The 13,321-nt window shown below is 45.0% G+C and overlaps 1 protein-coding gene across 8 annotated transcripts in view; it reads right to left on the reverse strand.

The window, feature by feature from the left end:
- Positions 1-13,321, reverse strand: part of WWC3 (WWC family member 3) — a 100,245-nt gene that overhangs the window by 43,030 nt on the left and 43,894 nt on the right. For 6 of the 8 annotated variants that reach the window (XM_053917223.2, XM_053917220.2, XM_053917219.2 and 3 more), the window contains 3 exons: positions 12,543-12,632; positions 7,437-7,513; positions 6,471-6,550 (listed from right to left, as the gene is read on the reverse strand). In XM_053917223.2, coding sequence (XP_053773198.1) covers positions 6,471-6,550; positions 7,437-7,513; positions 12,543-12,632 — 247 coding nt within the window. The remainder of the gene's footprint in view (positions 1-6,470; positions 6,551-7,436; positions 7,514-12,542; positions 12,633-13,321) is intronic. The other 2 variants (XM_053917224.2, XM_053917222.2) reach the window with 1 other exon arrangement.

The raw sequence follows: 13,321 nt of genomic DNA on the forward strand, positions 1-13,321 counted from the left end.
TCCTGTGTGGAACGCCAGACCTGTCCCGCAGCAGGAACAATGCTCTTTTTGTTTCCGCCCCCATTTCTGTGTGTTTTACTGTTACCTGAGTAGGGCCGGGGTTCTGCATGGGCTGTGCCTCATGTGCTATGTTAATGGGATATTGTTGGTCTAAGCCTGTTCTAACTGCGAACAATCTTACTCTCTTTTGAAACCACTAAATCCCCTCGGACAGAAAACGCTAATGCCAATATCTAATACCGCCTCATTCTGGTATCGAAGGCTCAGAAAAGAGTAGGGACTCTTATTTAAGGAGACTTGGGTTTAACTTCACTCATACCACCCCAATCGGAAAGTAGTTCATCAAGTAATTAAAAGGCTTGAAGTGAAGAGGCCACCTAGCTAAGAATGTACCTCATGGAAACTGCTTATTGGAACATTTAGTTTACAGCCCTTTTCTGTGACTCGAAGTGCAGTAATAAGGAATAGGATTTCTTAAAACACGGTATGTAGCAGGGAAGGAAATGCTAGAGGGCAGTTAATGAGAAGGTGACTGGCCAATTTACAGAGACCTCCCCGAGATCCTTGCAGCCCAGGCCTTCACCCCAAGGGTCCCAGTGTCCAAGAATGCAGTGAACTGTGGGAGGGCTCCCAGCAGGCAGGAGCAGGAACAGCAGCTACTCAGCACAGCACCCATGCTATTCCCAAACCCAGCTTTCTTTTTCTTAGACCACCAATCACTGCCTGACATAACGATTTCCATTTTGTTGTCTGTCTATCTCTTTGACTGACATCACGCTGCAGAGACCAGCAGGGCGGCCACAGGGTGGCCAGGGGGTTGGCACAGGCGAGTGACAGTGATACCAGAGGGAAATGAGGTCAGGACAGGGGGTCAGCGCATCTAGAGTGTGGACTGTAGTCTAAGGAAGAGTGAGAAGGCTGCTGAGAGTCACCAGCAGAGAAGACATTTTAGAAGAACCCCTGTGGCCAGAGTGTGACAATGGTGAGCCACCAACACGGCACAGCTGAGCAGTCACAGTGGAAGTTGTGACAATGGAGTGGGTGCCACATCTGGAAACAGTACACCATGAAAGACAGATAGTAAGAAGGGAGCTGGGACAGTGCCCACCCCCACAAAGTGTCTTGGGCCATCGTGCCTGTATACGGGGACATTATAGGTGTCATGGCGGAAAAAAGCTTCAATGGCACATAAGCGTGGGAAACTCGGAGTGAAGCAACGTTAAATGAGCTTCCTGGCTGCAGGACAACTCGGAATCTAACACGAGGTACATTCCAGATCTGCAAGAGATCTAGCATAACTAGAGAGGGAAATCTCCCTACACCCATTGGCACACTTGGCACATTCTCGTGCATCACCCATCTGGGAAACTGCATACAGACTAATTCTGGGTCCTCCCCCTTTGCCCCTGGATGCTGAGTAAGATAATTCTTCCAAACAAGCTTCAGAAACCTCACAGCAGCACAGCCCAGTAGCTCCTTCACTGGGAAAGCCCAATTTTTCTGAAGACTTTCATTAATCAAAAATGTCGCTCCTATTTTCTGAAGACTTTTTTGTAAACGGCCTCAAGAGAAATGCAAATGACAACTGCACTGAGATACTATCTCTCACCTGTGAGACTGGCAAAAATGCAAAAGCCTGACACCACATTCTGTTGGCAAAGCCGTGGGAACAGGAACACTCACGTATTAGTGTTGGGAATGCAAAGTGGAGCGACCCCTAGAGAGGGGAATCTGGAAATATCTAATAACACCAGTGATGCATTTACCCTTTGACCCAGCAAACCCAGTTTCAGGAACTTGTTCTAAATCTTTCGTATCTACATGTGCCCAGTGTCAGATGGAAAGCTGATGGGCAACAGTATAAATGGATGTACCAAGCAGACAATGACAGAACCTACCAATCATCTTCACACCACAAAGAGAGACCACAGGAGGGTGTGTACCTCCTGATAAAAGTAATACCCTCGCCCACAAAACATACATACCCCCCAAAAAGGGGAGAAAAAGAAACTGAACTTGAGTCAGATGATGTCCCGCAAACTGATGACCCCCGTCTGGATAAATAGCGGGGGCTAAACAACACCATGTGCATTCAAGCAGCCAAACCCACTGTTGGGGAAATTCTAGTAGGAAAGCAAATTAGCTTCTTCAACAAAGTTTTCAGAGGGAAAAACACAGGAGAGGAGGGGAGATGTAGAGACACACCAGCCAGGCGTACTGTGTGGGCCTCGTCTGAACCTGGACCCGAACAAACCAGGGAAACGGGCAAACTTGGTTGACAAGGGACAATATGAAGAGACTACTATTAAGTGGGGTATTGGTATTATAGATATGTTTACAAAAGAGTCCGGAAGTTTGGGAGAGATATTTATGGATTAAACATGATTCTGGGATTTGCTTCAAGAAGGTACAGCTTAGGGGATGATCCAGTGTGAGAACAAACAAGATGGGGTGTTGTGTGTTAGTTGCTGAGGTGGGACAAGGGTACTGGGAGGGTCCATTATCCTGTCCTCTCTACTTTTGTGTAGGTTTGACATTTTCCATCATTAAAAGTTTAAAATATATATATATATCTCACATGTACATATTCTATCATTAACCCAGAGACTGTGCTCATGGCCAGCTCCCATCTACAAAAATTAACAACATACATAGACTTAAAAAAAAATACAAAAGGTTCTTTTTTCCTCACTTGGACCCAAGTGTAATGATGGATTTTCTTGCTAGCCAGGAAAGTTCACCAAGATAAACAAGTTGAGTTTAAGATGTTATAAGCGGCCAGACCCCTGGTGAGGTACTCTGGAAAAGAATACACTGGAATTCTGGGAAGCGAGAACAGCAGAAATGTTTCTGGAGGAAAACCTAGGGTCTCTGCCTTAAATCGAGGTTGGCAATAATATCTGAGAAGCCCAATTATGGACAAGAGCTCATGTATTCTCTGTGCTTAGAGTTAGAATCTGACAGCAGGGGTGGGGCAATCACCTTATCAATGCCTACCAAAGGCTTTCAAAACTTCCCAATAAATAATACCAAGCTGCCTGATCTGATCCAAACCTAAGAGCCCATCTTTAGTACCAAAGAAATAATGAGGCTGTCGCCATCTCACACATAGCCTGTGTAACTCAGAGGAAGGGACCAGGTGACTTTCACTGGCAAAGAAGTTGAAGCTGTGAGGCTGTGTCACAGAATAGAACGAACATGTACAGTGACAACACACCATCTGATTAAATACTGCCTCTCGAGGCTGCTCTGTCTTGAGAGTTGGGGTGGGTCTCTCAGGACCAAGGGAAGGTCCACAACTTTCCCCCACGCCACTCAGCCTCCACCAGGCTCTGGCAGGAAGTGAGGACTGTCCCCTGGGCAGGGGCCTGTTTACCATCGCTGCTCCCAAACCTAGGATCTTACTTGGGAAAGTAGAACATGCAGGCAGCACGGGGCCTTCTCTCTGCAGGAGCATAGCTCATGCTCAATGCTGGCTGCAGGTGTAAAGTTACAACCCCCCCCCGCCCCCCCCCCCCCGCCACTGGCTTCTGCTTCCTGTCCAGTCAACCTGGAGAAACCGAGGCCGCCTTTTCCTATTCTTAAAACTACTTCGAGTATGAGCTGAATTGACTTCCTAGCAATGGCAAGGGCCTAAGCCCTGGCACTTTTTATTTTCTACACCAGCAATTTTTAACCTTTTGCATCTCAGGGCACACATAAACTCATTACTAAAATTCTGTGGCACACCAAAAAATACATATTTTTGACAATAGGACAAAAATAGGTATAGTTTTGATTCATTCACACTAAACGGCTATTGTAGTGTTGGCTGCTGGCATTTTTTAATTTGACAATCAAAGGGAAAAGAGGTCGGTGCCCCTCACCAAATACTCAGGTACTGCATGTTTTAAAAATTCTTACAGCATGCTGGTTCAAAATCACTATTCCAGAGTGTTCGATCTTAGCTGACGTTGCAATATAACCTCTGTCTTCAAATAAGGAAATGGAGGTGGCCAGAGTGACTGCAACCAGGCAGAGGAACAGGAGCCAGGCCTGGCAATCCCGCTATAGAAGCCAGAGCCGGTGAAAGAAGGTGCCAGACAGACTCCCTTCTGAGGCTCAGGGGTCCTGTGCCCCCTCACAGCACTCCTGAACCACCCTAATCACCTGCACAGCCCACGTGATGCCTGGCGCGAAAAGTCAGTATCACCTAGAGACATCTCCAAGTCACGACTCTCCCTAGTAATGAGAGAAAGCAATGGCCACATGAGAGAAGGAAAGCAGACTCCAATTCAACGGGTGAGTCCTAGCAACTTTCAAGGACCTACCAAATTAAATGATTGTCTCTGCTTACTTCTTATCCAGCCCCTTAGCATTAGTGGCCAGGAGGACGGGACCACCACACACACAGAAGCACCCTGGCAGGTGTCCGTGCTCTGGTGGCTGCCTGGGCTGTACCTTGGGGTACCCCAATTTTACCTTGGGGTAAAATTACTGAGCACACAGCGGTGCAATGGGAAACACAGCCACAAACAGAAAAAGTGAGCAACAACACCGATGGCTGATATGGAAAAAGCTGCTTGATTTGCTTAAGCAAAACTTTTTAAAAGTTGTAGTAACTGGGGCTAATTTAAGGAAGCCCCACTGCAGGTCCAAACTGCAGGAGAATGAGCACGCAAACCACTGGGCAATGGTGGGGAACGCAGAAGGCTGGCTCTAAGGGTAAGATTGCAGCTCACGCTAAGCGTGCACCAAAATCCACACCTGGCAGGGCCTGCAGGGGGCAGGACCAGGTGTCAGCACCAGAGAGAGCCAAGCCCCTCCAGACAGGACCCAGTTCACCTTTCTGTTGTGTCTGCCAGGTGCCTATAACATGCCCTTAATAAAGAAATGGACGAATGAATCATCACCCAAATCAATCCTGGATGATTCAAAAAGCGAAGCTGAACCTAGTGTTAAACCACAAGGTTTGACATGCCCGGTAATTACCCTTTATGTGAGGCAGAGATAGTTACGTTTGTCAAATGCTCACATTCACACAGCACCTCCCTATAAAGAGCAATAGCGTAGTCACAGCTGACACTGTCACTGCATCTGCACACAGCATGCACGAGAGAGGCGTGCTGCCCACCTCACTGAGAACACCGCCCCACAATTCCCGCTGTCTGCCGAGGCTGACTAGGTAGCAGGCGCTGGTGCCGCCTTCCGGAAGATTTAGCCCAATGATTGATAGCTGCTAGGGACTGGATCGTGCTGCCCCTCTCCATTGGGATGGTGTTTAGAGATGGGGCCTTGTGTGGTGATTAGATTTAGACAATAAGGTCCTGAGAGTAGAGCACCAAAATGGGATTAGTGTCCTTAGAAGAAAAGGAAGCGATAACAAAGACCAGAGCTCCCTCAACATCCCCACCCTGTGAAGGCACAGCAAGAAGTAGGAACTGTGAGAAGTAAATGTCTTCTGTTTACATCCCCAAGTCTATGGTATTTAGCAGCTAAGCTGGCTGAGGCAGGCCCCATTGACCGTGAGAAGAGTAGGCACAGAAGCTGTAAAGCACACGCCCAAGTTCAACACGTGAAACGAGGCTCTGAAGGAAGAGAATCTTGACCAACAAGCATACAATACCCTTTCTTAAGAAAACTAATTTTTGCTGACCAACAATATCACCGCTTATAAAATAACTTTTGTTCATTGAATTTGCTGACTTAATAAAGCTCACAAATAATAAGAAACTCATCCCGAAATTCTTAGTAGGGATGAAGTTTTAATTGTAAAGATGCCAACAGGAAGAAGACCTATAGACCAGACTGTCTAATAGAATGGTCTGTGGTGATGGAAATAGTCCATGAACTGTGCTGTCCAATGCAATAGCCACAAGCCCACTGGTTCTCAACTGGGGGCAAATGGGCCCTCCAGTGAACACTTGTCAAAGTCTGAAGACGTCTTTCGCTGTCACAAATGGGCGGGAGGGTGCTACCAGCATCTGGGGGGCCAAGGCCAGGGATGCTGCTAAACATCGATGATGCACAGGACAGCTCCACCACAAAGAGTTCTCTGGCCCAAAGTGTCAGTGGCGCCAAGGTAAAGAGAGTCTACAACTGAGCATTGGAGATGTGGCTACTGAGACTGGGGGGTGTCATTTTTTATTTTATTTAATTTTAATTAATTTGATTTTAACCTTTAGAATTAAAAAATGTAACAGACTAAAACTAACAAAACTGGGATTCCAATTTAAACAGCCATGTGCAGCTATTGAGAATGTGCATAAATATAAAATAAAGGTCCTATTTCCCCAGCAGTTTCATTTAAAGGAATGAAAACTCTTCAAGGAAAAGAGAGATTCGGAGGCTCAGAGTTGGGAACAAAGGAGCATAAACAAAAGCACAGGAGCAGTTGCCCCTGAGGCGTTAGGACTCATGTCTAGGCACCAGTGAGGTCAGCACAGAAGGAAATCATGGAACGCTCCCTTCTATAACCGCGGGCAACTCACTCTTGCAGGGTCTCCACCCCCTTTTCTTTGTACTGCAGTTCTTGCTTCATCTGGGTCAGCTCTCGTTTCAATCTGGAAAGCTAAAGACAAATAACATTTTTTTCACAAAAACTTGCTGTGAAAAATTATTTCTACAGTTGTTATCACTGTCATTGAGGTTTCTGATTAGCTTGCAATTCACTGGGTCATCTACTGTCTCCATGAACTTCCTTCTATTCACACACATAAAAAACAGCCACCCTGGAAGAATGAACTGCTTTGCTTACAAACCAAAGTCCCAGACTGCTCCTACGCAGGTGGAATGGCAACTATTTTCCTTTCCGAGGTATCCGTACCGATGTGCTCTCGTTACAATTAGCAAACTGTGTAACACTTTGTCCATCTTCCCTTGTACTTGCTACTCGCAGAGCCCAGTATGAAGCCCGGCTGCTGAGAGCACGTTCTTATTTAAGCAGGTTCTGGGACCTGCCCCAGGCCTGTGTTAAATAAAGTTCAGGTGGTGGGCCCAGGAGCTCACCTGGCTAACTCCCCCGGGTGCTCCTCTTAGGTGCACTAGAATTTGAGAACCACTGCCCCAAGAGATACCCTCTGCTTCAGGGACTGAGACACCAACCACAGCAGGAGGCTTCATCTCCAAGGTGTCTCCCAGGCTTCGATGCCAATGCAACAAAACAGACCCCCTCCCCCAGCAACCAAGACCAGGGGCTGAGGGGGAGAAAGGTGGGTACACACAGGAACACAGGTGACTCTTTGTTAGATGGGCTGAGGTTTTAAAATGAAACATTTTCCCTCCTATTGGAAACAAGTGGAGAGTACAACCAAATATAATAATGGTCCATGAAATCAAAAATCTTATTAAACTACGAGTGTTAGATACACTGACCACCCCAAAATAAACCAGGATAAGCGATGTTACATAAAAATACATTTGGGGCATGTAGTTGTGAGAACACTTCTTTTACTTACCCTATCCCGGCGACTTGCTATTTCCGCTTTAATCTGGTGTGGGTCATACTTTGTATTTGCTGAATATCCAGAGAAGGCTAAAGAGAAGGAAAATATTTTATTTTATAATGGATCCTTTGAAATAAACAGATACACATAGATAGGAACTTCTGATTCACTGTATTAAATAATTAAGTCTCAGATTTACAAGTTTGCACTGGCTCCTAAAGAATCAGCACTTCCCAACCTCAAGTCTGGATGTTTGATTTTTGCATGAGGCCTTTCTACAGGATCCCACATAGTAAGATAGGTGGCTACAGATAAAGCGAAACTCTGCTTACTTCGACTACAAAACTAGTAGGCTTAAAAACCACATACACATGGGGAAGGAAAGGTATGATTAACTATGGAAAACTGCTCTTACTGTGTGAATAGTACATGTACTATGAATCATTTTTACTTTCTTTTAAAATGCACACACACGGAAGTCTCTGGAAGGATAGAGCCAAAAAGTCAACTGTGGTTATTTTCAATGGTTTCATTACAAAAGATTTTATTTTTACTTCCTTCATATCTGTAGTCCCCAGATAAACAATTTTTGACATAAGAAAAAAAATACTAAAGATCTGTAAAATGAAAAAGACAACTTTCTAGTAATGTGCCAGTAGATGACAGGCTTGAGAAAAAGCTATTCTTCCAGGCTGTTCCACACAAACTAAAGAGAAGCACCCGTCCTTTTATTCTGGCACCTTGTTTTTGATGGCTGTTTAGCTAAAGCACATCACAGAGCTAAATGTGTTTTTAAATGGTGTAGTGCACTGGCCTTAACCTCCTTTTACAGCCACGGCATCTCTATGAGGAGCCGATACCTGGGGGTAGATGAGACACAAAGAGATGTTCACCTGTGGGTGCTAAGCAGTTAGCCAATTTCCATCTGCACAGAGAGCTACAAGCCCCTCCTGCCACTTCAGCAGCTGCAGCAGCTAGTAGCTGCTTCTCATTCCATCACCCTGTCACCCCTGAGCATGGCTAGCTCCTGCTGTTTCTCTATCCTTGCTCTCAGGCTCCTCAAGCCATCAGCTTCTGGGCTACAGTGACTTGCATTCTACTCCCTCCTTAGGTGGTATAGCACTCCTCTGTCTTGATCTATGGTCAGCCCACACTGGTGTCCTCCGCCTCCGGGTCATTTTCATTAACATCACCTGCTCAGAATACCCACCCACAGGGCCAGCGTCCTTTGTTTTACTCCTTTGATCTGGGGACTGAAGGCTGTCATTCAGATAACTAGCTGCCGACACCTAGAAACTAGTTCAAAACCATGTCCTGACTTTCTATGGCAAAGGATGGCTCAAAGCCATCAAATGGCTTCAACAGCAAGATTATTTAACAGCCCTAATTATATTCAAAGTTAATTTGGGCAGTTGAGATACCTCTTTTTAAAAAACCAGTTCAATGGCAAATCTACTCTGTCAGAATTTTGAACCACTAGAATCTACTAGAAACAAATATCTGGAGGAGCTAAGTGTTTGGCAACTTTATGTTCTTATATTTAGAGTCGTAATCCCTCAAGACATGGAGTAAAATAGTTTTTAAATAGAATTCTTTCTTAGATGAAGAATGTCTATTTCCAAATCCTACAAATTCTATTTTGTCTGACTCTCTGGTTTCATTGAAGATCAGTAATGAAAGCAACACTTCAAACAATGCCCTGAAGAGGCAGAAATCATTTCTATAAAATCTCCACATTAAACTCCTGGGACTTAAAAGTTTCTCAGACCTGAGCTTAAGGGGCTTTCACTTGGAAGCCAGACAATATGCAAAGGAGCCTAAGGTTTGCTGACTCCTCACTTCCACTGTGTCCACTTGTCACCCTGCAGTTGAGGAAGACCACGCCAACAATTACCACGTGGGATATTTCCCACTGGGGTACAAAGTAATCCCACCACCAAAGTCCAGGAAAGTTGACTGCAATGTTAGACATCAGTAACAATGATCTGAAATCATTGCCACAAAGCTTGAAATGGGAGGTGTGGCAGGTACACTTGGACAAATACATGGCAACCTGCCCCACCTTCTCCTTCCTAATTACCAGTACCCTGGGGTTGTCGGGTATCCACCACTCCTCCCCAGGGAGACTCAGCACGGAGCCAGGCCTGGAAGTAGAGCTTGATGAAACACAACATCCCTGAGCCACCAAATCCACCAACAGGAAGCCACCCCACCTTGGAGGACTTCCTTACTGTCTAGGCCCATGGGAGTCAGTCTCGTCTGTGACTTAACAGCTGAAACCATCCTAAATGATAGACTAGGTTTTACTTCCATTGATACCATTCGTGTTAGCTTTGCTACAGCCTCTAAAATTATAAAATTCCAGGACTGGGATGAAGGAAAAGTCAGCTCAGGTACCTAAGACCGTGAGTACACCTTATCTTCAAATGCTAAGGAGAGTTGTGAACACTAGCCTAACTTTTAATAATATAATTCGATTTATGTAAATTCTCAGTTCCTTATGTCTGCCAGTAAGTCGAATGGAATCCATTTCTGGAATCCAAGAAGTAACTCAGGAGTCTAGACTCCGTTTTTAACAGCATGTGCTCTACATCATTTAGAGAAAAACTATCTTCCTCTGTTAAGACAGGTCTCCAATCTCAGGGTTTATGATAAATACCAGACTTTCACCTCTGAAGCTTTTTTCTCTGTTGAAGAGCTGAGTGGGCAGAGCTATTAAATAGCTTAAGGAGTCCACTCAGGTACACACTTTGTTTTCAATGATATAATAACAAGGTTTTAGTTCATCTGGACCACAACAATGTAAATTATTGGTGCTTGCTATTATAGGGTGCCTTTCACACTTATTTCATCTACTCTCATAAAAATCTTTGTGAGAGATGATGATGATGCTCCCCCACTTTACAGATTCAAGACTGGGTGTGCAGTGACTTGATCTGCATTATGCCATCAGTCACAGAGGGAACTGTGTCTGGAACTTGGCCTCCTATGGGTCAGCTATCCAACATCCTCTCATCAGATTAGCTGTTCCAGTGGAAGAAGAGATGGTCCTCTGGCTCTCCAAAGCCCATCGCCCACTAGGGGAACTAGACTTGTGTATTTCACACTCAGAGTGCTACAGACCACAGTACTCATCATGGATTTCAATCGTACAGGTTATTGAAAGAGGGAAACTGTGTGTGTCTGTCTCTGTCTCTCCAAACACATCCTCTGGACAGATGGCTCAGGACCAGGGGCACCTCCAGCAGCAGCTCTGTGAGGGGTTGCTCAAAGGAGCCAGCGAAGACTGGAGGAAAGGAGGCAAGCCCTGACCGGCTCCATGCTGACAGGTACTAATTACCAGAGCAGGGATAACTGAGGCCAACAAAGGAGGGCATGAAAATTTTTAAAAGGCACCGTAAGCAAAGGATCAAAAAAATCAAGCCCACTCAAGACCTACAGAAGTAACGCAAGAAGCCACCAAATGCAAAGAGGACAGACTGGGGGATTCTCTCTCAGCAAACGTGTGCTCCACTACAACTTCAAGACTGAGTCTTGCCAACTAATACCTGTGAAAAATGCTGTGTGATCTCTTTTTCCCCTGCCTGCTCCAACATGCTCCAATGAGGGAAAACAAAAGGCTAAATGGATGGACTTTGGCCCGAAGCCTAATCTAGATAGTAGATGAGAAACCCTTTACCAGAGAACTAAAGGAAGATAGTCTTTGTGGGAGGGCCTTGGGGCTTCAGAAAGAATGTTGGCAACACTGATCACTGATAAGGTCAAGCTTCACCACCACCTAACTCAGGAATTCAGGGTGGATCAGCACTTTCCCAACAGAGATAAGGCTGACTCTTTCCCAGCCACCCCAAGAGACTTCTGGTGTGGACTTCTGGGAGCTCCTAGGAGCCAAGGTAACAAATAAAGCCATATTACTGCTGCTAAAAGAATCAATCTAGACTAGTGGATCTCAACTCTGGGAATCACTTGGGGAGCTTTTTAAAAAAATGTCTGGTCCCACTCAAGACCAATTAAATTAAAATGCCTACCCAGGCAGCAGTGGATTTTAAAAGCCCTTCACATTTCCATGTGCAGCCAGGCATCATTGAGAATCATTGCTGTGGACCAGGGGCTGGGAAACTTTCTCTGCAAAGGGCCCGATGGTGAATATTTTTGGTTTTGTGGGCCATAGAGTCCCTGTCTCAACTCAACTCTGCCGTTATAGCTGCTACAGACAATAGGTAAATGGACAGACGTGGCTGTGTTCCAATAAAACTTTATTTACAAACACCCTCAGTGGACAGGCTTTATAGTCTGTGGGCCATCCAGAATTTGTTGAACTGTGGTTAAGACTATAGTTTACCCTATGCAAGAATCACTTCCAAAAGATGCTGTAAATGGTCATATATTTCATCTGAACACATCTGGAGGCTAGACTTTCTCAGGAAAAATGAAAGAGTAACTCCAGAAAAAAAAAGTTTCTGAAATGACTAATGTATTTGGTGGGAAAAGGAAGGCAAACAGAAGAATATATTAGCATAAACAAAGTAGACGAAAACCCTGCAAAGTAGAAAACATATCAGGACTGGGCACCAAACAGCTATCTCACAAGTTCACACAAATAAAGTTGGGTTCTTAACCTTCTGGGGACATGCATGCTCGAAGCCACCACAGTGTCTAAGTTTGCTTTGGTCAGGGACAAAAAAGTCAAGGCTTACATATTCTTAGATACCAGATGGTACAATATTGATACAAAATCTTTTATCTCCAATGAGTGGTGTTTTATTCTAGTGATTTCCACAACCCTGGGAAAATCTGTGAAGGGTATGAGCAAGGCGCACTTCCCCTCCCTCCACCCTCCCTTATACCCTTCTGCCCCAATATGAGAAATGGCTGTTCCAGTTCATTCCTTTGTTTACCATTATGGCTCCATTTCCCCCTATAATTAGCCACTAGGCATAAATTGGGTCCCCAACATTTAGTGTATAGCAACACCGGGTGCTACATAAATATCTCCTGAAAACTAAATGAATAGTTTAGCAATCCTACCGTGGACCATGAGAAAGTCAAAAAGTAGAAAGTGCTCTGCCTTCCACTTGCCCCATTTAGTGTTGCAAAAGAGATGACTTGTCAACTTACAACCGGTCTTTATTTCCAGATAACTTGAACAATGGGAGGGCAAGGTGTTCCAAAAACACAATCGGCTCTTGTAAGCTGCCTCTTCCATATCTAGGAAACAGTACAGAGCACTGAAGACTACATACACAACCAGATCTGGATTCAAATCCACGTTCTACCATTTACTGGGTATGTAACCTCGAAGTAATTTAGCCTCCCCAATTTTCAGCCCCTTGTGTGTCCAATGAAGATAACATCACAATGTATGCTTCACAATGTTGCAATCATAACAATGCACAGAAAACAGTAGTTCACTGAATATTGCTTCCTTTTGCTTCAAGTCATTAACAATGAAAGAATAATGGGAAATGAGTCCAGATGTTATTCTGTTCCTAGGAGCAGAGCAAGGGCACGCCTCCCCACTTTAGAGGACTAGCACTGAGAGTGGGCTAGGCTGTGAGGGACCTGGATGGCCAAGTGCAGCTCAGGAATGCTTTGGACCCTACCACCAGCAGCCCCTGACGTGGGCCCAGACCTCTACAGGCGACATCGGTTAGATGATGACGATTCAAACCAATGGGATCATGCTCTTGAACTTTATTTTGTGGCCAAAAAGAATTCATTTGAGTCATATCTAAGAGTTTTCCTCATTGTGACTGGTAGTTCACGTTAAATGGCAAATTGATAGAGCTTGCTCAAAACCCCAGGGGCAGCGGAAACCTGATAAACCACCTGGATTAACTCTAGATTCCATTCCTAGTCTCTGACACAGGACCCGGGCAAGATCCGGTGGCATCTCC

Source organism: Desmodus rotundus, chromosome X (genome assembly GCF_022682495.2).
Source record: "Desmodus rotundus isolate HL8 chromosome X, HLdesRot8A.1, whole genome shotgun sequence".
Lineage (NCBI taxonomy): Eukaryota > Metazoa > Chordata > Mammalia > Chiroptera > Phyllostomidae > Desmodus > Desmodus rotundus.